Source organism: Lissotriton helveticus, chromosome 8 (genome assembly GCF_964261635.1).
Source record: "Lissotriton helveticus chromosome 8, aLisHel1.1, whole genome shotgun sequence".
NCBI classification, from domain to species: Eukaryota; Metazoa; Chordata; class Amphibia; order Caudata; family Salamandridae; genus Lissotriton; species Lissotriton helveticus.
In genome coordinates, this window is record NC_136069.1 from 720,943,595 (window position 1) to 720,969,368 (window position 25,774).

General features: G+C 44.5%; 1 protein-coding gene across 1 annotated transcript in view; it reads left to right on the plus strand.

Annotated features, from left to right (window-relative positions):
- The window catches only part of IPO5 (importin 5), a 446,703-nt gene that overhangs the window by 65,965 nt on the left and 354,964 nt on the right, over positions 1 to 25,774 (plus strand). The window contains exons 5-6 of the mRNA XM_078657510.1: positions 1,708 to 1,804; positions 21,733 to 21,837. Of these exons, the coding sequence (XP_078513636.1) occupies positions 1,708 to 1,804; positions 21,733 to 21,837 (202 nt within the window). The remainder of the gene's footprint in view (positions 1 to 1,707; positions 1,805 to 21,732; positions 21,838 to 25,774) is intronic.

Here is a 25,774-nt window from a genome sequence, read left to right on the forward strand (position 1 = left end):
AGCCCTGAGTTAGACTAGTCCACAGTTCTTCTGTAGAAGGTGGTCATAATCTCTCATGCTGTAGCAGTTGTAGTTTAATGATGACCAGTGCTGTCTGAAGGGCGAGTTTGCATCCTAAGCAAAAATAATCATTGTGGAATCTGAAGAGCAGATGAGTTTTGAGATGCAACTAGTAGTTCTCTATGTAAGGGACAGATGTGAATGGGCTGTCGTTAGCTGTACGTCAATTGTGAAAATGTCAGTCAACTTGTGAATGAAGTTTAGAAGGTGGGCGATGTCATCAATAGTATTAAAATAAAAAACTTCATATATTTAATTGCCAGCATTATCCATTCCGAGTAATTCTATATGTGGATACCTGCTGTCTATTTCCTCCTTGTAGAATCTTACATCTGGGAAAGTATTTGCGTTGTGAGGGTGTGGATTGTGGTGGGCGATGGATGGAAGTGGGATGTGTAAGATCACCCAAGGATTGCAGCAATCAATACCTTAGTTTGGTTTGCAATCATTTGTATACATTTTCATGACTGATCACTTTGTCAGCCAGGCTATTAAACTTTTTTGAAAACTCGGAACCACAAAACCAGGATATCCTACTCTGCTTATCATTTCCTTGTAATTGATTCATAGGGGCTTGTATTCTTCTCTGCAACACACTACTTTTATTTTCTTGTATATATCTTTATTAACTTTTGGACACAGAATAAAGCAGTACAGGGTCAAATGCTTCTTAGACTTTGAACGTATTTATCTCAGAATCACTTGGTCACCAGTCTACAGGCACCCTTTTGAATACTGAAGTCTTCCACAAGATAATTGATAATTGGATACATAACCTTCACAGGAAAAGCCAATTGGTGTTGCTTTGACAAGATGGTGTGACTTTTTTTGTGTGCATGCATATGCTGCAAAAAAAACAACGGTGACAATGTGCTGGTAATAAAACAAAATTTAAAAAGCTGCATAGTTTAAATAACGGGGGTGCTTCGTAGCAGACTGGTATACTGTGACAAGGTATAAAACATACCCTAGTTTTAATGCGCTTCACAGGAAAAGTCTTATTAATGCAAAGAAAGGGGTATTCTTGGTTCTGTAACCGAAAGGGATAGTTTACAACAAAAAATAAGAGCAAGATTGGAGAGTGAAAAGGCATTGGCAAAGTATCTGCCTAACAGCCTTGACTCTCCATTAACTTTTTGAGGCATAGGTGCCTATGATAAGGCAAAATGTTGTCACTCCGTGCAAGACAGCTTGTGGCTGTAGTGGGTTAACTGATTGCTTTGGCTGTATGCCTTTGTCTTTGTGACCAGAAGCAACGTTATTGAGAGTTGAACGGAGAACTTATGCAGAGGTATGACCATAAAGCCCCACAATGTACGTATTTTTGTATGATTTTTGGTCTTGCTTTAGCTGTCTCGCCTGCCTCGCCTGCTTTGTTAATATGTAGATCTATACTCTTTTACAATTGTACAAAAAGGGCCGTCCTAACGCCTAATTATTTTTCTGCTTTGTAATATATTCACACGTGGGTTCAACACTTCACCACATTAGAAATTGTCCTTTGTCTACTACCCCTGATATGTCCTATGCAGGTTACTGCTGTTCTTGGTCTTTTATAGTTTATTTGTTAAATTTGTTATTAATATATAAATACTTTGCAACCAGTGTCACCCTAACAATCTTTAACTGCATTTGAATTCAATTTAGGAACTTCCCTGGCATATTTGGAAATCAACAACAGCATTACATGGACGTCATCAAACGGATGCTGGTTCAGTGTATGCAGGATCAAGAAAATCCAACGGTAACTTACCTTTAGTAATGCCGGTTGAATTCTTTGTGTCTCTTGCATTGCTTTCATAATCGAATTAGCTGTGTACACTTGTTTTTGGTATTAACAGGTCCGCTCTGTTTTTGAAGTTGCTGCTTTAAATTATATTGAGCTTACACTGTCCTACTGGCTGTTTTAGCTCTGCCTCCTTGATTTGAATTGGAGCTGTGATAACTTGATACATACAGTGGCCAATAAGCCTTTCCTGAATTGCTGAGTCATGCCTAATTTTCAGGATATTGCTGAGATCATTTATTTACTACAGGAGTGTCCATGTAAACTATTCTGAATCTGGTGCGCATGCCACCCGTACTGGAAACTTGATTTAGACGAAAGGAATCTGTTTAGGAGGGGTTGAGGATTATATAAAGCTTTGCATCCTTATCCCCATTCTTCATTTAGTCTTTCTAAAATTGGGTAGAAATAGAATGCATAATGTGGTCTCCTATTGACAATTCAATCCCCAATAAGTATTTTTGAAGCCAGTCGATCTACCAACCCCAGTTCCATTGATTCACACCCTTACTTGAATGCAGACATTTCCAGAACTAACCACTTCTTACTTAACTCTTCCTTCCAGTTCTAACTGCACCTGCTAACTTCTTTTTGGGCAATTTTTGTTAAATTGTAGTTCTCAAATGATTTGTGGTAGCAGTCTGTTAATACACAATCTGACAGTCACTCAATTAAAGAGTTTGTGCCAGTTTGCCAAGACTGAAGTGGTTTGAGTATTTTGAATAGTCTCATAATCCATATTTTAGTTGGTTTCTTTGGCACCCGTTGTGAAAGATCCTCTTTTGCATGGTTAGCCCCCCCCTTTGCCTGGTTTGCCCATCCCTCCCTTGCCTTGTTTTGATGTGGTTTTAAATGTAGTGCACAGGGTCGCTCTCGATCAGGTGCCCTGTGCCAGAGCTCCTTCCCGAAAATAAACTCTCAATTGGTACTGCTGCCCACTGAAAGTTCTTAGTAACTGGTACCCTGGGTACCTAGCCCCTGAGCACTGAAGAGGATCCCTTGGGACCTCCCCCTCACCGGGACCATGTCACTGCAGCCTGCATCCCCCTGTGAGGGAGAAAAGAACCAATTCGACAGGCACCCTTTCTGGGTGCTAAGCCAGCTCACACTACCTGGCAGTGTATGTAAGTCACCTCTCTAGCAGGCCTCACAGCCCTAAGGTGCACTATACTACACGTGAGGGCATATCTGCATGAGCAGATATGCCCATTCAATATTGGGCACCATTTCCTACAATATTGGGCACAATTTCCTAATATTGTAAGTTAGTTAATCCATAGACAGTACATGGGCGGATTACTTGAGTTCCACAGCATCATTATGGCTTTACTGAATACAGGAGCGTTTGGTACCAAACGACTCCTTTCAATAAACCTACACTGATGCCAGTGTGGGATTTATTGTACCATGTATACCCAGATGGTACCTCTGAGGTGCCCCCTGAATCCCCACTAACCCTGGTGTGGTCTCTGAACGACTGTAGGCATCCAGCAACCACCAGACATTTTTTGGGGACCTCTGGGTCGAGAGACCCTGCGCTCTGAAACCAATATCCATGCTCATCCTGGGCAGAGGCGTCACGCCTCCTCCCCAGAATGGGTCAGTGCCCAAAGAGGAAAGCTTCAAATGCCTGCTGCCTTTGTAATGCGACCCCCAGCCTCTGCTGCTTGCAGCAGATGGTAGGCCTGGGTTAACACCCCCACTTTGGGCAGGAACACTGGCGGGAAAATTCAAAAAGATGCGTGCCCACCTCTGCCAACCCCACCCCTAAGGTGGGGGGGAGGGAGGAGGAAGGGAGGTGAAGCACACTTTTAGGTCCCCTCCATCGTGAGGATTTGGGGGGACCCCTCCAGTCAAGGCTAGGTCGGTCCCCTTCCACAGGGCGGTAGCATACAGGGTGTAGTCACCCTAGGTGAGGTGCCTATTTGCCCTACCTGCTACTCCCCTAAAACGCCTCCTAAATTTAGTGGTTAGGTGGCTCCGCCAGATCTGCGACTACCTACGAAAAAAGACACCCTGCAGCAGAAGCCGGAAGACAACTGCTTTGGCCCCTGCTCTACTAGCCTATTTCCAGCTGCGACGAAACCTGCAACCTCTTGCAGCACAACCTCCAAAACCCCGGGGAGGACTGTTGCCTTCAATAAAGACTCCAATCTCCTAAGGACAGCAGACCTGTCCAGAAGAAACATACTCCAAAGACTTCGGATCCAGCAGGATCCGCATCTCCAGCCCACTCTGCACTCGACACCAACGGCACCAGTCTTGAGTTGCTCACCTGTGCAGTGAAGTCGCCCTGACGGTTATGACCCGGTGTCCAGCGTTGGCTGACCTCTTCTGCCCTTCACAGTAGGGCTCAGGACGGAGGTGCACCTCTGGTTTTCTTCTCCAGGGCGTCGGGCAGCTGGATGCAGGCGTGTCTTTTGAGGTGGGATTTCACCTTAACGGGCCACTCTTGGTTGGGGGCCTCTGTGTAGAGGCTGCAGGTGACGTCGGGAAATCCTGGAGGGGGTCAACCCATGGTGGACTCGGACTCTGGAGCCCCCGGGGACGTTGCTGGGGCCCGTGGGCCACTCTAACTCAGGCCGTAGGCGAAGGGTGCAGTGGTGGTTCCAGGTGTCTGTTTTTTTTTTCCTCAGCAGACTCTGATTCTTTCTTTAGTGTTTCTTTTGAACAGAGCTGCTGTTCGCAGGCGATCCGGTCTTTGTTGAAGGCAGTCAGTCCTCCCAGGGGTTCTGGAGGACGCTGACTGCGGGACAAGACTATTTTTTTGCACAGGATCTCTGGAAACTAAAGACGGACCGGTAGTGCTGGGGCCAAGTCAGTTGTTCTCTGCGGTCTCCTCTGCTGGGCGTCTATTTCGCGGGTCTCTCGGTCAGCAAATGGTCTACTGACCTTCGGGTGACTTCACCCTGGGTGTGCTCACCCCACTTGGGGGAGCGAGCACAATCCCTAATCCGGATTGGAGAGTGCCTGCCATCTGCAAGATGGTGGACAATGAAGAGGGGGCTTCACCTCGCCTTCCCCACCTGATGGGTGGGGTTGGCAGAGGTGGGCATACCTTCTGGGCTGGCTAATTTTCTCACCCGTCTTACCACCGAAAAGAAGGGGAGATAGGAAGGGGGCCTGCTCCTGATACCAGGAGAGGCTGGGGGTCCCATTACAAAGGCTTGGGCCTATGAAGCTTCCCTGCCACAGACTGCTCTTCCTAGCCTGGGGAAGGTGTGAACACTTACGCCCAGGAAAGGCTTTCTGGCTGGGCTCTGAGTGTAGGCTCCCACCCTAGGGGTCCAGAAACATGTCTTGTGGTGGTAGGTTGGTGTGTACCAGTCGAGGAACCCACCAGAGGCTGATCGTTTTTCAGGGGGCATCTCTAAGATGCCCACTGAGTGCATTTTTCATTAAGTCCCACACTGGCATTTAGGTACTGTGGAGTTTGTAATGACAAACTCCCAGCATCATATACTCTTAATGGCAGCACTGCACTTACAATGTCTAAGAATTTACTTGGACACTGTAGGTGTACATGGCTCATGCTCCTGTACCCTCGCCACTGGCATAGTGCACCCAGCTAGAGGGGAGGCTGACCTATTCCAGGGCAGTGGGTTGTAGGCAGGGCACACAGGGATGTTTGCCATGTCGACTCTTTGTTTTACACCAAAAGACACAGCCTGCAATGGCAGGGCGTGTGTGTAAAGGTACAGGGCTTCTAAGGGTGGCACAATTAGTGCTGCAGCCCATAGAGATCTTCCCTGGTCACAGTTCCCTGGGTACCTGTAGTACGATTTACATGGGGCTGTCCTGTGGCCAGCGATGCCAATTGGGTTTGGGTACAGTTTTGGAGAAGGAGCACAGGCCCTGGGAACCTGATTGTCAGGGACCCAGGCACATCAAGTCAAAAGTCCATCAGTAGTCTGGCAAAAAGTGGGGGTGGGGGTTTCTGCAACAGAAACCCAGCTTCTCACACCTGTCTTTGATTGCACAGAAAATGTGACGAGATGAGAAGTAGATTTAGAAATGGAGTTTCTGGACGAATACTGTAAACAAGGTTTGGGCAATGCGAGGAACAAACTCAAGCTAGACCGCCTAAAGCAACGCCAGCAAATAGAAGCTATAAAAGGTGAGTTAAAACCACATAGCCAATGATAAGCAACGGGCGGAATGGATTCGTAGGTCAACTATCTGAAAGTCCTCAAGATGTCTTTAGCAAAGCAGATGGCTTCGCTGTCTGGTCGTCTTAGACCTATAAATCGGCACATGCAGAGAAATGAGTTGGGAGTAATAAAATGAAATCTGAAAAACACAATAAAAATCTAGATGAAGGTTTTCGCAGAGTGAACCTATACGATAACAAACATGACATTTAGCAACGTAAGCTATTCTGAATAAATGTGTCGCTGGCTTTACAAACCTCCATGAGGGATGGCAAGCACATCTCAATGAGTAAAATGGTTTGGGCCATGCGGTGGCTGTTTAAAGCACTCGTTTTGAGCATTTTATCTTTAAAGCAGATAGCTCTATTCACAAAATAGCCTGTATTTTGGAGACTCTGGAACCATTAGATGTAGTCTGGCAGTAATAAGTGCCACAGAGAGAATGGGGCATACAGACTTGCACTTTCTCCATGCAGAACATTCACCAGACTGCTAACCAAGAGGCGATTTTAAAGCGTTGCTCATGTAGTGCAGTGAAATGCGAACCATCCCATTTCCTTACTTGGTGCTGTTATAGTGTCGGAAATTGGGAGGTTGGGCCTTTTGAAAAGGCCACTCTTTCAGCAGTTTGGTAGGACTAAGTCGACTTGAACTCCTTGTAAAGACTGTAAAAAAAATTCACGGCAATTTTGTACAAGTGGCTACAACCTTTAAATCTTAGCAGAAACTAGATACACTTTTTCTAATATCAGATACATACGTATGATTTTATTTATTTATTCAAAGTTTTATATAGCGCGAACAAGATCTTAACAGATATCGGAGCGCTTCACAGGGGGGGGGAGTGGGCAACAGGAGGGTGAGCAGACATAGTAATTGGGTACAGTATAGTGAACGGTAGCATAATAGGATAACCATCATGTGCCAATAAGATACAGGTAAACACTCAGCTAGACAGTAAAATAAGGCGGTGCAGAGTCTTTGATCTAACTAAAATAGAGATCATGAAATAGCAGAGAACACTCAAATAGACAAAAATATAAGAAGGTGCTGAGTCTGAGCTAGCTACAATACAGGTCTAGATATAACAATAAACATTCAAATAGACATTAGGATAGGGCGGTGCAGAGACTCTGATCCAGCTGCCATAGAGATCAGTGGATACCAGTAAACCCTCAAAAGACAATACTATAGGACGGTGCAGAGTCTTTGATCCAACTGCAAAAGAGGTCAGTAGGTCATGAACAGAAAGTTATTGGATCATTAAGTATCCAACGTTACAAGATCGGTGCAAAGTCTCTGAGCAGCAACAGTGAGGATCAGGTAAACTTGGCCATAAGGATGGCTTTCACTTCTTTCTTGAAGAGCTGATTGCTCTTTCCCAGACTAGCATTGAGAGCATGGCTGAAATCCAAGGTGCACAAAGGGGGCAAATTAACCTTTTCCCGCACCGGTTCCTTGGGTGTGTAAATTATTATTTTTTTTTTTTAATTGAACATAGCCGTACAACTTAAACTAAAGAAGTCGTGCGCTACTGGGCTCAAATTATTTTCATTACTCCTCCAACTCAGGCCAAACAAAATAAGGGTTGTGCTTGTAACTTGCATTTGCTTCAGACCAGTGATTTTATTTAAGAATGAATCTCCAAGCGTAAATCCACAAACTAGGCTTTGTTCTACGATACAGTGACAAATTCATTTTCTTGATAAAGCAAACCCTAACAATTACCCTCGAATGTTAGCTAACAGCCATATGATCAAGAGAAAGTTTAGCAGGCGTGGCCCAAGACCTTTCCATAAGCAGAGAAAATGTGTACTTTTTCCAATTCTATGCATTCTAAATCCACGTGTGTAATTTATTTTATACCGCAGTTTAAAACGGATTTCATTTTAAACCTTGAAACATAGGCTTTATAACTCTACAAAAGACTAAATATGAATGTCAAGTAGTTGACAATATAGACCATACCTTTACAGTTAGCTTAAGAAGAAAAAAACTAATAAGTGTATTTAGTAGCAGTTGTAAGCTTGGTCAGTAATTTAAATTTATGAAAATCTTACATATGCAGATACAATAAATTCCTCGCGGCTCCTTCTATTGGAGCAATGGTGCAGTGAATTGCTAAGAATAGTCTCCTTAAAGATGCATTTAGTTTCCTTTGCGAAACCGAAAATAGTATGATTTGAGCTGGTGACCTGCAGAATCTTGGCTTCTTAGCAGGTTTTCCCTATTATAACAGAAATGCCTGGCTACTGTTTTTAGATTAATCTATTAGGTTTCATCTAAGTGTCCACATGGATTGCGGTGCATAGTTTCAGTACTTGTGACTAATACAATATTTTGAAATGAGGTGTCTAAAAAAATTCCAAATTCTCGAAAAAAGCAAAGGAAAATTTCAGAATATCATTTAACCAGTTGAAGATGCAAACAATCAATGTAATTTTTTTTCTTCTCATATCCTTATGAACTAACTTCATAAAAGCTTTTAGGAAATTATGAAGTCGTGTATCCTGTGCATCTTATGATTTACCTGAATTTCTCGACTTTTGTTGGGGTTCAGTGAATTTCTGCCGCGTGCATGGGGAATATACACGTTGGTTTTCTTTAGGTAGTCAAATTTGTTTTCCCACGCGTAATGGCTTTATGTTGGAAATGTGCACGTAGACTTTTTTTTTTTCTCAGCACATGGAGACCTTTTCCGCAATGCAGAATCCTCAACCAGTACCACCTTTCTTTTCTGCCCTCCCTTTGCAGCTCACGGAAAATGGATATTTTTTTCCTTCCCTTTCACACCCTGGCAATACAGATGTTTACCTTATTTTTCATTCATTTTTTTTTTTTACAGGTAGACATAGGGTGGAGACAGTACCTCCAAAATGCTGTAAAACCTGCTGTTATTATTTTATCGCGCTCCACACCTAAATCTCCCAACCCTGTTGACCGTAGTTTTTCTCTGTGGAGCAGTAAAGTCATGTTGTTGGGCGAAAGTTAGTATTTGCACTGGATTAGTGGAAGTTTTCAGCAAAAGACCCAACCCCTCCACCCCCCCCCCCCCTCCCCTCCATATGTTCGTGCTAATTAATCACCAAAAATTCCTGGACTCTTCCCAAAGAACGAGTGTCTTCAATCTAGTCTCTGAAGGGTGAATGGCACGTATTCCTTTTATTTAGCATATGCTTATCTGGACTTTGCACTTGAAAATAGTTGAAGATGTCAGTCCACAACAATGTAAAGTTCTAGGATATAGTTTTCCAATTTATTGAAGCATATGCCCGTCTATACCTAACAGATGTGGGCTACCACCTGTTCATATGAAATAGAAGTGTATCTCCAAATTAAAAAAAAAATAAATAAATTGGATTGCTCACAAGTGTTTAACACGTACACAGGTAGTGCTTTAATAATCTGTTCTCTCATACAGGTACACTTAAAATGTATTTATATATATATCAGTCGAAACAAAGGTTGCCTCTTGGTTGTCCTTTTGGAAAGAGCCGGTCTAGGCTGGCGTCAACCTACGCTAGCTGAAGGTGCAGGTGAGAGCTGAGTGGAAGTTTTACAGTGCAGCCTCCCAGAAGAAAAGCTTGCATCAACCCACTGTGGAATTTACTGAAATATGACAGCGCATCGGCAACCTCATTTTCCACTGCACTCAATTGACCAGAAGACAGTGTGAGCTGTCCCCGCCCAACTAAGCGAGTGTCAGAAGTAGCTCAGGTGCCGTGGAATGCTGTGCGCCATTTTAAGAGTCCGCCTATGAAGACGTGCACACAGCGCACGAAACGTGTCGGCGTTGGGACTTGTTTGATACTAACCCAGCTTTGTGTCTGGCTATTCCCCCCCCCCCACCCCCCCCCCCCTCCGGTTATAACATCTTGTGTGCCAATAGGCAAAGTCACAACCATGGTGGAGGCGTAGCCATAATCTATAGGTCTCAATGGACCATCTCATCTTTTCCCTATGGTCAAATCGAATCCATAGAAGCACTACCTTTTTGTATAAAACTGGCCCCAAATATTACTTGCTCAGGTCTACTTGTTTATCGTCCCCCAAAGTCCAGTACATCCTGCCTCCCTGCTCTTTTAGATTTTGTGCTTCAGGCTAGCTCCCGCTATGCGAATTTTACCCTGCTTGGTGACTTTAATCTCCATGTGGAAGACACTTCCGATCTTATCTGTAACTTTTTATCCACCCTGACTGACGGGGGATTAAACCAGCGGGTCTCCTTTCCCACTCATAAGGCTGGGCATACATTAGATCTTATCTGCTCAAACCTAGCGGAAATTACTATCAGTAAGCCCAGTCCGGTGATCTGGTCTGATCACTACTTCATTCAGTTTACCATTCTTCTGTCTCATCAAGACAGACCTAGGTTACCGGCCAAGGAGGTCTGCCGAACTGGAGCAAGATCTCTCCAGATAGTTTAGCCGTATGTCTTCCTTCCGCGGCCCCTCTGGACGCGCTAGATCTGGACTCTCGCCTGGCCAATTTTAACAAATGGATCTCTTCGGCCATTGATTCCATTGCTCCCCTTAGGCCCATTAAAACTTGTCGTTCTGCGCCTTCCTCACCCTGGTATTCCGATGAGCTCCGCAAGTGTAAATCAGCCTGTAAACTTTTAGAGCGACGTTGGTGATGTTCATACTCCCCAGATAGCAAATTTAAATATAAAACCGCTCGTAAAGAATACCGGAAAAAGATTATTGATCATAAAAGAAGCTACCTGGAGGAGAAAATCAACAGAGCTCAAGGCTCCACCAAGGAAATTTTCAAATCAGTAAGATCATTCAGGGACCCCGGAGCCCTCCAATGCCATTCCCCGGTGTCACAGTCCCTCTGCACTCGTCTTTCTGACTATTTTGAGAAAAAAAATTACGTTTACCTCGTATGCTGACGACATTCAGCTCTTGTTTTCCTATGATGCCCCTACCCAGTCCACCTTTGACCCACTTAAAGACTGCCTCTGTAACATCGCCAGCTGGATGGACAATCATTTTCTTAGATTGAACACAGGAAAAACTGAGGTCCTTTTTTTCCATCAAGCTTCTCCCTTGGACTCGAACCTCTGGTGGCCACTAGATCTGAGTGCAGCCCCCTCCCCCAAAGAATCAGTAAGAAACCTGTGGGTTAGATGGGATTCCAGTCTCTCCTTCCATAATCAAGTTCAGACCGTTTCAGCTGCCTGTTTCTCTAAAATCAGGACGATTAAAAAATGTATCAACTTTCTTCCTAGCAACACCAGGTAAGTCATTGTTCAGGCATTAATAACATCTCATCTAGATTATGCAAACTGTCTTTACCTTGGACTTGCTTCTGGCCTTTGTCAGAGGCTACAGATAGTCCAAAATGCGGCTGTTCGGCTGGTCTGTGGCATTTCTCTTCGAGAGCACATTTCGCCACTTCGCCGAAGGTTACATTGGTTACCAGTTCATAGGAGAGCAGAGTTTAAAGCACTCACTCTAGCCCATCGCGCAATCAAGGGAAAGGGATCTGCTGCTTATCTATCCCCCTGCCTCCGTCCATACAGCAACACCAGACCTCTTCGATCCAACTCGAAATACCTGCTGTCCACCCCTAGATTAAAAAAAGCCAGATCGGGGGGAAAAACGTTCCAGGTGTGCGCCTCTCCACAATGGAATAGACTGCCCATCTCCTCCAATCCGGATGATTATGAAAGAGTTGCCTTTTCGCAAAGGGCTGAAAACTTTTCTTTGCTGCTAAACTCCATTGGACAAGATTCAGCACCTGTGCAGGAGCGCCGGGACACCCCGTTGGGGTAGCCGTGCGCTATATAAAATACACGAAATAAATAAATCGAATGCTGTTTTTCAGATGCAATGCTGCAGCGTTCATAATAAATGCCAAGATTACACTTACCTGCTGAGTGGCTCTTTCCATGAGGACAACCAAGGGGCAACCTTTGTTTCGACTAGTGTATGTATATGTATGTATATATATATATATATATATATATATATATATATATATATATATATATATATATATATATATATATATATATATATATATATAATATATCGCTGTAAACTAGAAAAGGCCCTAGGCCCCTTTAGTTTTGTAACATCAGTAATTTTAAAAAGAAACAACCAAACTAATATAAGTTTCAACCAATCCGAATGCTTTCCCCCTCTTTGAACATTCTTGTGAGCAGCTCCAGCCTTTCAGATTGTCTACCGCTGGTTGTGCTAGGGAGTCTACTGACCTCTGCGCAGTTCATCATTTACAGTTGCTTTAACCTATTTATCACCAGTTTTCTTCTTAAAGGAATTTGGACTTGTAGTCTCCTCATCTACGCCGCTTGATTCCTGTTTTCCTGACTTTGTTCCTTTCCTTATCTGAAACAGCAATCCCTTCCGGGCTTGTGCTACCTGTGCCAAGAAAAATCTTCATACCGATGACCCCCACAAGGAATGCATATATTGCTTTTATCCCAATCATAAGGCCAAAGAATGCAGGGTATGTTGTACCTTTTCTAATAAAATGCGGACACTGTGAGGGGCACCTACTAATATGACTGCAGTAAAGGAAGGATCCTCTTTCTTGTGACAACAGTGAGGAAGCTGTCTTTTCTAAAATCTTGCATTAGAGATCACCTCGCTCATTCGTCAACTGAACGACTCAAAAAGGCCTAAAAAAAAAAACTACATGAGTCTTACAGGCGCAGCTCTTTAAAATCTCACACAGATCCACAGGAGGTGATTGATATTTTGGGGAAAGCGGACCACAAAAAATCCAGGTCTATACCGCCTACACCACCCCTTAGCTGAGGCATGATTTTAAGATGCCTCCTTCAATACCCCCTCCTGAGAAAACCGCCTACGAAAACCTTTGTCGACTAAATCTTTGTCATCTTTGATGTAGAAAACCACAGCGTCGTCGACTCCTGCGGTTGCCTACCCTCCATCCACGCCGGATTCTAAAAAGGCCCAGTCAATGAGTTATGCTCAACACCGGCAACACCAGCACAGTTCAAGAGTCCAGTTCCACTGACACATCCACTTCACTGACGTTTACCTCAACCACTTCTACATCGTTGTGTAAATTGATAACCATTCGCTATAGCAAAAAGCAATTATCAATTCAGTCCAACCATTTGGCCCAAAGTCCAGGATATTCACAAAATGGTTGGCTCTGGTAGCAGCTTTTCTAAGAAAGAAAAGTCACCAAGATTTGTCCTATTTGGACGACTGGCGCCATCCATCTCCGCAGCTCAAGCATCCACAGCAGCTTGCACAATGCTGTTCGGCAGATTAGGCCTTACCCTAAATCTGGAAAAAATCTGTTTTTATCCATCATAAAACATCAGTTTCTTTGGGGCAGCACTCTACACTACTCTCAGCAAGGCTTTCCTCTTGGTCGAGAGACCATTCAAACTGATATCTCTAGCTCAACTAATCCAAAAAGAAAGTCTTTCAGTTCGCTGTTAATAATCTCTCCATGGGATGTCATCCTGTATCCCTCTTATTCCTTTCTTTTGCCTAAGAATGCGTCCTCTCCAGGAGGAAGTAGACAAACAATGGCTGCAAGTGGAGGGAGCTTTCAATGATCTAATCACTATCACACCAAGAGTGGTTCAAGGCATTGCTTGGTGCACCCCATGCAGAAATATCTCAATTGGTCTGTTATTCTGACCTCTCCCTCTGCTCATAATTGCCACTGGCGCCTCCCTCGACGGATGAGCATTTCTTCAAGATCTACAAGTCAGCGGCCGATGGCAGCAATATCTGCACCTCCAAATCAACTTACTGGAACTCAAAGCAGTGCATCTGGCCTGACAGGCGTTTCTACCCAAATTCAGCAGTTCTTGTCCAGACAGACCACACAACCATGGTGCACTACAACAAACCGGGCAGCACCAGATCTCTCCTTCTCTCTCTCATTAAGTGCAGTGCATCTGGGAATGGGTAATGCGCAACAGGGTAGCTCTAAGGGCAGAACATCTTAATGGCAACCAAAACACAACCGCAAACTCTCGGCAGATTAAAATCGTCCTGTTAGGAATGGGTAGTGGATCAGACAACTCTACAAAATCTTCCTCCAGTGGGGCAAGCCAAGTTTCAATGTTTTTACTAGCCCCAGAGAGCAAAAATGTCCTATTCTTTGTAAGAAGGCACCACCCTCAGGCATCATGGAGCAAAGCATTTTTGATGGCCTGGTCCGGCATCTTTCCCTGTGTCTTTCCTCCAATTACTCTACCTGCGCCTTTCCTCCAATTCCTCTTCTGCCAAGACTGTGGATGAAGATGAAAGAGCAGTGCGGAATCCTACTCCTAGGCTCCTCTTGGCTGCACCAGCAGTTGCAAACACAACTCGTCCTACTTTCGGAGAAGCATCCCATTCTGTTGGATCCCATTCCATCACTTTTGACGATGTCCCAGGGCCAAGTGCTGCAAACGCATTCCCAGATCTCTTCATTGATCAGACTGGCTCCTGAGCAGCATGACTTTGCCTCCCGTCTGAATGCAGGGAGATACTCTAGCGCTACAGCACAGAGCACTAACCAGACCTATTGGCTGAAGTGGAAGCATTTTTGCATTTGATGCCAAGAAGCTAACGCACCCACTTTCTCCTTTTTGCCTCATGAGATTCTCCCTTATCTCCTTCTCTTAGCAAAATCTGGGTTGGCCTACCTCGCCATCTAGGTCCATCTAGCAGATATATTGCGCTTTAGGAGGTGGTCTTCCTTGTGGTCGGCTAGAACTGTGAAGTAATTCCTCAAAGGACTGTTTAGGGTCTTTCCACCAGTCAGATCACCACCGCTCTGGCAGCTCAACCTAGTCCTCTCACAGTTCATGACACACTTGTTCGAGCCTATTCACAGAGCTGATCTAAAATGTATTTCGTGGAAAGTAGCACTGCTTCCGGCATTGACATCGGCCATGTGGGTTTGGGAAAATCAGGCCCTTATCAAAGAACCTTTTCTACAGTTTAGGGATGTTACTTGTTCTTCGCACCAAGCCTAAGATCATTTCTAAAGTCCCTTCAGACTTTCATTCAATTGAACCTCTCATCCTTAAAATATTCTTTCCAGACCCAGCAACGCCAGCGGAAAGGGCTTTTCATTCGCTAAATGTGAAAAGATGCTTGAAAGCCTATCTTCAGAAGACTAAGACCTTTCGGAAGTCTACTCAACTCTTCATGGCCTATAATGCATCACAAATGGATTCTCCTCTTTCCAGACAGAATATTGTTTAATGGATTTCCAGTGCCATTCGATATTGCCATTAAGCAGCAGGGAAGCTGCTGCAGTCACCAGTGCACGCTCTTCCTACCAGAGCAGTTTCAGCATCAACCACACTGTTTGCTGGTGTATCAATCTAGGACCCGCGCCGTGCAGCTACCTGGAAAAATACACACACCTTCACTAGGCAGTACTGTTTGGATTCCAGTCTGCGACAACCAGCAGTGGGAGAGGTGGTTCTATGGAATCTTTTTCATTGACAGTGAGCATTCTCCTTCACCCCTCCTTCCTCTTGTGGCTGAAATATGCAAATATTTTCCTCCGTACTGTCTTCTCTCGTATTTTTAATTTGTATTCCATATGAATGGATATTTGCTTTTATATCTGTTTTTCAACATGCTATGTTTAAGATATAAAAAAATATAATAGTAACAATCTAAGAACAAACGAAAGCGTAATCGAAACAATGTGGCCGATATGCATTTAACACTGGCAATAATACCACTGACTCAATCTAGGGCTCAGAATAGGTCTTTCAACATTTTTCCCATGCTCAACCCTTGGTAGCTTGGCTGCGAGCAGGCAGGCTTAACTTCAAAGACCGGTATGTAGAGCATTTAGGAACACCAATTCTGTAAATAAGATAAAAACAATAAAAATTCAACACCAATTTTTAAAAATGGGCGATATTAACTTTTAAATGACACCAAAAGAAAATCCACTGTAGGGAACTAGATTTATAAATTCTAAAGTGCTTAGAAACCAACAGTGAGACTTTCGGTCATTGCGTTGCCTCCGACAGTGACCCATTCACATTTAGCAATTGTTCTGGATCTCTCACCAGTCTTGTGCAGCCCTCTCCAGCAGGCTGGATCCTGTTAGAACTCCTTCCTGAAGTTCTTCTCGCGGGTCTCAAAGTGCTCAACACACAATCCAAGTTTCTGGAATTGCAAAGAGGGTCCTTGTAAGTGTGAAACTTCAATTCCCACCTTCCACTTGGACAAAACCCTTACAAATCCATTGGTAGTTGTAGGAAAGTGGGGTTCTGTTGTAGTAATGCCCCCTCTTTTTGCCTGATAACTGATGCACTTTTCCTGGGTGTTCCCAGGGTCCCTGCCAATCGGGTTCCCAGGGCCTGTGTTCATTCCCCAAAAACTACCCCAATTTGCATCTCTGGCCACATTTCAGCCCCTGGTAAATAGTACCCTAGGTACCCCGGGCACTGTGACCAGAGAAGGTTCCTAAGGGCTGCAGCACTCTTGGTGCAGAACAAAACAGTTGACATGGCACACCTCCCTGTGTGCCATGCCCTCAACACACTGCCCTGGCATACCTGTCACCTCTCTAGCTGGGTGCCCTATGCCAGTGGTGTGGGTACAGGTGCATGAGCCTTTTACCCCTACAGTACCCAGGTCCAGTCCTGGGCACTAAGTGCAGTGCTGCCATTAAGAGTATATGGTGCTGGGAGGTAGTCATCACGAACTCCACAGCACCATGATGGCTACACTGAAGACTGAAGTTTGTTAGCAAACTTCTCAGCACATTAAATCCACACTGATGCCAGTATGGGATTTAATATACATTGCACGGCCGAGGGCAACTTAGAGTTGCCCCCTGAAACTAACCTGTGTCCTGACTGAGAGGCTGCCTAGGCTGCCACCCAGCTGACATGTTGCTGCACCCCTGGGTAGAGAGCCATTCGCTCTCGTGAGCCTGCAACAATGCACATCCTGGGGCGAGGTGCTAGGCCCCACCCCCCGGATGGGTAGAGGAAACTTCAAAGGCCTTTGTGAGCTTCTCCAGGCCAATTGCTATACTCAGCAACTGGCCCCACCGGTTCTGACCCCCACTCTGGCAGGAAGACAGGCGGGAAAACTTAAGTGAGGAAAGGGGGTGTGCAGGCCTATGCCAACCCCACCCCTCAGGTGGGGGAGGCGAGGTGAAGCACGACTCTGGGCTATCGCCATCTTGAGGATGGGGAGCACTACCCAATCACAGGCTCCTGCCCCCCTCCCACTGGAGAGTGACAGGATAGGGGGGTGTACTCACCATAGGGAAGGGACCCATTGGTCCCAGACCTTCCTCTACCTGTAACGCCCCTAAACCTTCCTTCCTCCGATCCTGATTCCGAAACAAGAAGAAAAACAAGAAGACCTGCCCTGCAGCTGCTAACAAGAGGATGACACCAACTGACTTGGCCCCAGCCCTACAGGCCTGTCGACCCTCGAACCTGCTCCTGCTAAATCCTGGCATCTCCTGTGGTCCGCAACCTCAAACACCAGACGACCTGACTGCCTTGCTCATCCAAAGACTGGGACTCCCACGAGCAGTGGTTCTGCTCAAACGGCAACAACCCCTGGTGCCAGCCAGGAACCGCGAATCCAGCACACTCTGCACCCGCCGAGCCCGGCCTGTGCCTGAGTGAACAAAGACCACGAGGATGTCCCCCCCGGCGATTGTGACAACGAATCCAGCACCCAAGGAACCTCCTCGACGCTCCTGAAGACGCAGCCTCACAACCAGGGACCCCTCCAACCGCGACCAGCTGGGGGAAGATTTCCCGACACCAGAAGACACCCCTGCGCCCCACAGCCCCCTGTGCCCAACTCCTGGGTGGCTACCTGACCTACAGCTTCCCAACTTACCTCTCAAAGTGGTGGTTGCACCTGAAGAATCTCCGCCCCCGAGCTTGCAGCCTTTGTTCATCTTGCAGCTTTCCCATTGAAATACATTGGGCGCCCGACGGCCCAAAAGCACCCTGCACCCAGCTGCCAGAGTGCCACTGGAAGTGCAGCATCTGTCCTATCCTACTTCCCCACTTGTAAGTGACCAGGAGCTCAGCTCCCACAGCCGCATAACCTACCTACTAGCAGCCACCAACCAAAGGCCCCCTCAAGTTTTGCAATTTTGAAATATTCCTTAATCGTCCGATCAACAAAAATAAAATTACTCACCTGTTACCAGGAGAGATCCCAGTGCTTGATCTTTGTGCCCAGCACTGACCCTCAAAAGCAAGTACAACTGTGATTTTCCGATAACCTGATTTTCTCCCCTAGGATAACATTGCTTGGTTTTTACCAAAATTTCTTCTGTCAATTTTCAAAACATACTGATAATCCTTAAAAATCGCCTGTGTAACAAAAAACTATTTCTTTCAACTGTTTACAGGAGATGCACCAGGGCTGACTCCAGGATCAAGCCCGGAGTAAGAAAAATCTGTGCAATGTGATTGATATTGCCTTTTACTTAAAACTCCCATTGAGCTCAATGTTATGATTGTGTTAAGGTTGTTGCATATTACAACTACTATACCTATTGCATTTAAAAGTCTGTTGCTCATTGAAAGTATGAAATACTGAAAAAACCTGGGAGTCTAAAAATAACTTAATGTGTTCTAACAAGTGAAAAAACCAGTGCCCAGTACTAGGTAGCAAAGGAAGAATACTTGTAAACTATTAGCAAAGAGTGCTTACGTCAACGCACATAGTCACCAGCAACTGTAGGTGTATCCCAAATTTTAAAGATGGATTCCCATCAAAGTCTTGTAAATGATCAATATTATCATTTGGTCATCCGATGGTAGGGATGGTAAGTCTCTAGATCATTGAGACACAATCCAAACCCTCCATGAGGGATATCCCTCCAAAGTTGCTCGAAGACCATGTGTTTGATCATAAAATGGGAACTAGCGCAGTGCAAAAAAAGAGTGAAAATAAAATGAATAGAAAAAAGCAGCGAAGTAAACTTTAATAGCTGCCAGTGTCTTTCAGATTAAAACCAAGAACAGCGCAAATATAGCAGTTCAAACAAATAGCTGCTGGAGGGCCGACATGTTTCTGCCAAACGGGAATAAACTCCTAAGGCTTTCTTCAGGGCCTCTGTTCTAAATAAATCTTGCGACTGCAGAATATAATACATTTGAATTGACACACACAACTTATAAGTGAAAGACCATAAAGGATATACACAACTATTCCTCCATGTTACTTGGTGTGGTGTTCACCTACAAAAGTAAATGGTAACATCAGTGCGTTGGACATAGCAGTATAAAAGAAAATATTTGAAATTATATAAAACTCACCTATGGTAACAGGGGATAGGACCTCACCTGGACCATGCTCAGGGTAAAGGAGGCCACGCGCTAGAAGGCAAGGAAAAAAAGGGAGCTAGATCTAGCAACAAGAGGAATGACCTTCCTAGTTGTGCATAGTATTTTGCTACCTATTCCTTTACCCAGCTTTCCATATATCCTGACAGCTCACTATCAAAAAGCTCATCCACCCCTCACTCGGAGGCAGTCTCACATTAATAATTGTAACCACTCCGATATATCACTAGTGTCTAGCAAGAGTAACAATAACAGACACTTAGCTCCTTACCTCTCCGTCGTTGCCTCGGAACTGGATCTGAGTATGGGGAGGCAACGAGGAAAGGAAAGGGAAGGGATTTATAACCATAAAAGGACCACCCCTTCACCGATCGGGGCGTGGCCCAGAAGAAAGCTGCAGCGTTAGCTGTTTAAAACAGGTCAGAACCGAATAACCTCGACGAGGAAACTTACTTGGAGAGAAAGGTTAACTAACCGGCAATGTCCTACCTTCCATTCTGCCTGATTCTGTTTTTTGCGAGTTCTCGCGATAGGCTGCGAGACTTCGACAGGAAATCCTGTCGAACTACAGAATGACGTCATCTACGGCGTCGCAGTAGTTTTTGAGTTAATGTGTCCCGCTATGAAAGTAGAGAGGCTTCGGCAAAAAGTACAATCAAACTACAAAGTGACGTCCACCACGGCGTCACAGTAGTTTTTTTGTTTATGTAAGTAGCAATAAAAATTGAATTGGTAGACCCTCACCGTGCTTGTTCTCGGGGGAGTGTTAAGAAAAACCAAAATAGTCATTACATTGCTGTTTGTATATAGATATACACGTGGCCGGTCTCGCTTAATGCCGGTCAAGTTCCAACATGAAGTTATACAGGACGCCACTGTAGTTTATCAATTCATATATCCAGCAATGACAGTTGAATCGATAACACTCCATCGAGAGCATTCCTAGTAGAGTGTTAAGGATTGCCAGAACTGCTCTTTACAGTTTTACATTGTGTATAAATGTACATGTGGCCATATTCGCGTAATGCAGATCAAGGCGATCAAATGGATAGGTATGGTACACTCTAGTCAAAAGACACAAGAGAAACGGGTATCGACATGTGGCTCTGTCATGTTGTGTGATGTGGTGTTAAATACGTGTCATGAACCGAGAATAGTACTATGGCTTAAGTCTGCGGGACCTGAGGACTGAATAACATAATGTTATCATGTACAGAAGCGCACTAAAAGGATATCTAATAATGCACTGATGTCCTATTTCGTTCTTTAAGGTGGCATGGAAAAACGATCGGGGGTATACATAGACACCCAAAGTACACAAATCATGGTCAATTGTAGACTTTTATCATGTCCGGTTAGATGATGGGCTTTGCACATATGCTGATAATAAATCGTATTCTCAAAGCGTGGTCCACAGAATATCATCATTTAGCCCACCAGTGTCAGTAGATAGTTTATAGATCCATCTTTGCTCTTTGGTGAAAAGATATCTCGTCACATCCCTGATATGTGAAGGTATGAACGGTTTCTCTAGTACCGTCCATGTGAAATCTCTCAGAATGGTGCTGTTCTATAAAGTGTTTGGTTAATTTTGAAACACTTCTTTTGCACCTAAAAGTGCTCTTATGCTCCAACTACTGGTACGGATTTTCCTAGTTGTCATGCCTATGTATTTCTTCCCACACGGGCATGTTAGCAGGTAGATGACTTCCGAGCTGTTACAGTTAGAAAAATTCTTCTGAAACCATGGGCGATTCGTCCCTATGTCTATCTGTATAGATTTTGAAGTCTGTGGACACACGGAACAATTACCACATGGATGATGGCCTGTCACTGCCGCCAAATCCCAAAGGGTGCCTACAGCCCGCTTTGATTTATCTTGGGGACGGGTATGTATCAGACTATCACGAAGGTTGCTCGACCGTTTGAAGGCAAACAGTGGTGGTTCTATTTTATCATGGTACAATTCAGCACACGCCAATGATGCCTTGCAATCCGTTGCACCTGATTCGATTTAGAGTTAAACGTACTTACAAAAGTGAGTCGTTCAAGGGGAGCCTTAGGTAGGGCCTCTTCCAATAAGGCATCCCGGTGATTATTGGTCGCCCTCTTTAATGAACGTTTTATCAGTTGTTTCGGATAAAGTCTGGCTCTTAATTGTTGTAGGGGAGGTCATGCCAATCACAGGGGTACCCTAAACCATAGTGTACACTAGTGTATGTACGTGTTTTCTCTGTATTCTACATGTGTCTTCAACATAGCGCTGGCCCTGGTTAGGCAGAGCTCCGGATCGGTCGGTCGGGTTCCCAGGGCACAGGATGACTTTGCAACACAGGTAAATAACTAAGGATAGTGGTATGCAAAAGACTACTTTTTGGATATCTTGTGTACTGAAACCCCTTTATTGATTGTGGTTTCTCTCGCAGATCAGGACACTAGCTGCGAGGGCGGCATCTGCTTTTGTGCTGGCCAACGAGCACAACGTCCCTCTTCTGAAACACTTTGCAGATCTGCTTCCGGGCATTCTACAGGTATGGCACAAATTAATAATTTAATTTTCAATTAACATTGAAAGTGGTTACTCTTGTTTTGCGCTTTTTATGGTTTAATTGCACTGCATCCTTTTAACATGCTCTTCTAATGTAGCAGTGTTGTAGCCCTCCCTCTTAACTTAAAGACTTTACCGACAATCCATAAAGCTTCTGTACAAATATGAATACCTTTTAGTTATAACAGTAGGATGCCCCCCCTGTTGGCCATGCTTTTTCTTAGTGTTTTTCTAGCTCTCCGTGTGGGGTAGATGTGAAGGGGCTGACTGCAGTTCTCTGTATTTGTAAAAGCATTTGTATGAAAGCTTCTTTCAGGTTTTTATTTTATGTAACATTTGATGTTGGTGTCAGGATGGCCCTGCCTCTGTAATTTATGCAAGAATGCAATGGAAGCAAATGTATGTCAAAGGAAAACATTTTCTAAATGAACCACTTGATTGAGCATGTATATTAACTGAGTGGAAAAAACTATACACTTGATATGATTGTATACAGAGCACCAGAGTTATTTTGGTTCTTGCTTGGTCTGTCACTTCAATGGCATCTGAACAGGGGTGTTGAGAACATGCCATTTTAATGTATTTTATGTTTCCCCTAGATTGGTAGATTTTTTTCTTGAGCTAGCTTTGCTTGGTTGCATTCGAATCCTGGGCTTTACCCTCTTTAAAACTTTTTTTATTTTTTTAATGTTTTAAAGTTTTTATTGCTTTTTAAGCGTTTTATCATTGAAGAGCCATCGCTCACGTCAGTGCAACACGCTAATATCAGACTTTGGAGATGAATACACAGCAGAATTATGCGTTGCACTATATACACTCCACTTGCCTGCCCTATGTCTGCAGTCAAACCTAATCAAAACATTTTGGTGTAGGTCGGGTCCTGTGTATGTTTATACATAATAGTGGCATATATAGTACAGTTTGCAGGTACATCCCAGTACTATTCCTGCTGTTTTGGGGCAGGGTGGTATTCTCTCCATGCATCCGTGAATCACTCTTTGCTAATCTTTAATCTTGGCACTCCATGGTACCCTCAGATGGCTATTGTGGTCTATATATGGGCAACCTTCTACAATCTAATCTCTTGTGTGCTACTTCAATATGGCACAGGCCCCTTCTCTCTTCTCATTTAAGATTCAGCCTTTGACATTCACCACAGGTAGTTCATTCTCTCTTTATCTGTCCTGCTCAAGACCAATCAAACTCTTCCAGTTCCTTGTGATCTGCCATTTTGATGATACTAGAGCAGAGTCTATTAATGTCCTTGTCACATGGTTGGCCTTAATTTCAGGAAAATTACCCAATGTGCACACCATCGGGGTACAAGGAAGGTCGTAATGTGTAGCATTATTAATGACCTGTATTATTTGGCCCAAAAAGATCTAAGCAATGACCTCTAGACCATATGGAAGAAGTCTTCGTCCTCTTCCATGCATCTGGGGCACCCTTTCTGTGCATCAGGAAACACATGGTTGATTCTTCTAGGGGTGATCTATATATGATGCAGTAGTAGTTCTAGATTAATTTAAACCTAGCATTCCTGGAGACCTTGCAATATCGCTTTAACATGGAGGCCCTGTCTGTTGGAAATTGGTATGTCATTGTTGTGACCCATTAGCAGCGCAGTGCTAATACTTCACTCCCACAGCTTTCACAAGCAATACGTAAACATGATCGTATTAGCCCAAGCACATGTGTATCACACACTCCTGTTCAGGAGGTTCCTCTGTGCCTTTTTCCATTACCCGTATATCATCCACATGTACCAAAAAGTGCCCATTGTGCAGATCATACTCCTGTTGAAGTACCGGAAAATTTAGGCTACAGTCTCTCCCCCGATTTCCCCCCCCCCCGCAAATAAAATGCTGGCCACTGCTGGAAGGCCTTTCTTGCTCTATCCTCGTAGTCTCCTCTGATTCCTGCAATGTGGCCAAACAATGAGTAAGGTTATGGGATATTCTCATAGTGTAACCAGTGCTTTCTTGAAAGGGTCAAGTATCAGTTGTGTCAAGCGGGCCTGTGTGGGGTTGACAGGGTCACACACTGCTGCTCCCTCCCAGCAAAAGTCACTCTGTTTGCATACTCTGTGCAATTGAGCAGCAAATCCTAAAGCTCAAAGTTGGGAGCAGCCAGTACCCCATGTCTGTCTGGAGCCTTTGCTTTGATTCTGCGTCTTTCTATTACCCAGAAATTAGAGACTAATAAATGGTCCATTTTGCAGAATATTGATCTAGTGATCTCCATAGGCAAGGAAGCAAAGAAGTATAGTAATCTCTGCAGCATAATCATTTTTAGGTCTTGCCTGTCAATGCGCATGCGCATTGAGCTGAGCGAGACTAGGGACTTATCCAGAGTTTAACCAAGCTGATGCTGTGCATGTGCGCTTTTAACTCCATGCGCAAGCGCAATGAGTTAAAATGCGCGTGCACAGCATCAAATCGTCAGCTTGGTGCCGCCAGCAGCTCTTCCCGCTCCGCCCCGTGCTGCATCAAAGGCTTTGCGCTCTGCCTCAGCCCAGCCATTCTCCTCCCCTAATTGCCCCCTGCTGCATCAAAGGCTTTTTCACAGCCGGCCGGCCGTGCTTTCAGTTTCACGGCCGCCAGGCCGTGTTCACTACAGAGGAAAATGCCGTTGATATGTTTGTCAACCATTACCCTCATAATGCGAGTAGAAATATTCTACTCCTGAAACCTCGTAGATTCCGGAAGGAAAAAACATACAAAAAAACATACAAGCGCTCCTTCTCAGGAATGGCACCCAGGATCTGGAATGCACTCCCTCCTGAAACCAGGCTTATCTCCTCCACTGCACTCTTCAAGAAAGAGGTGAAAACCATCCTTATGGCCAAGTTCACCTGAACTTTATAGGTGTTGGATCAGAGCCTCTGCATCGCTTTGTATTATTGATTACCTGATTGTCTCTTGGCACTATATTCTTACTTGATTGTGACACTTTGATGCTACTTTCCTACTACCGACCACTATAATATACACTTTAGTTTGTTGAATCACCCTCCCGAAGCCCCCACCCCTTGTTCTCTCTATCCTAAGAAATTGGTATAAGCCATCCCTACATCCAAAGTTTACCTGAACCCTATTGTAGCGGGATCAATTACTTTGCGCCGTCTTATATTACTTGTTACCTGATTGTATATTGGTATGTTTTCTGTACATTACTGTTATCCTATTATGTTAGTGACTATTATACTGCTCTCATTAGTTCTGTTCAGTCCTGTTGCCCCTACTCCTGTCTCTGTGAAGCGCTCTGATATCTGTAAAGATCTTGTTCGCGCTATATAAAACTTTGAATAAATAAATAGGGAGGCCTCTGCTGAACACGATTGTTGATTCAGTATTTTATTTCGGATCGTTTATTTAATTTCTAAATTGCGTTCACAACAAAATCATGTCATAAAACAATGAAAGTGCCGTGTCTTCTCGTCTCCAGTTTCACCACCATCGACTGGCCCCGAAAAATACTGCCACATTTCTGAGTATTATATCATCATGCTGTCACCAGCGCTAAAGTAACTAATGTTTTGTACTGACTGGGAATAGCCAAATGGCCCCACAATAGCATCAGCCGCCACAAGAATTCCGGAGGGTTGACCCTAACTACCCCCAATACGCCTCCTTCTTATGGCATAGCCACAGTTTAAGTTATAATGTTCCATTAACTCTGCAGGCACCGCCCTGATTTCGTGTATCCGACCGCGTAGATGTGTTCTAGATTCCTACATCCTATGTAGGGCTCTGAGCTAAGTCTAAAGCTAGCCTTATTCTCCACATCTTGCGGGTGCATTAATACCTCTTGTTATTATTAGATCCCATTAGTGATGTGCAGCTTGGATACGATGGCACAGCGAGCGTTTTATCTCCATGGTCACGAGTCCGATGTCTGCCGCCATTAGGACTGCTTAC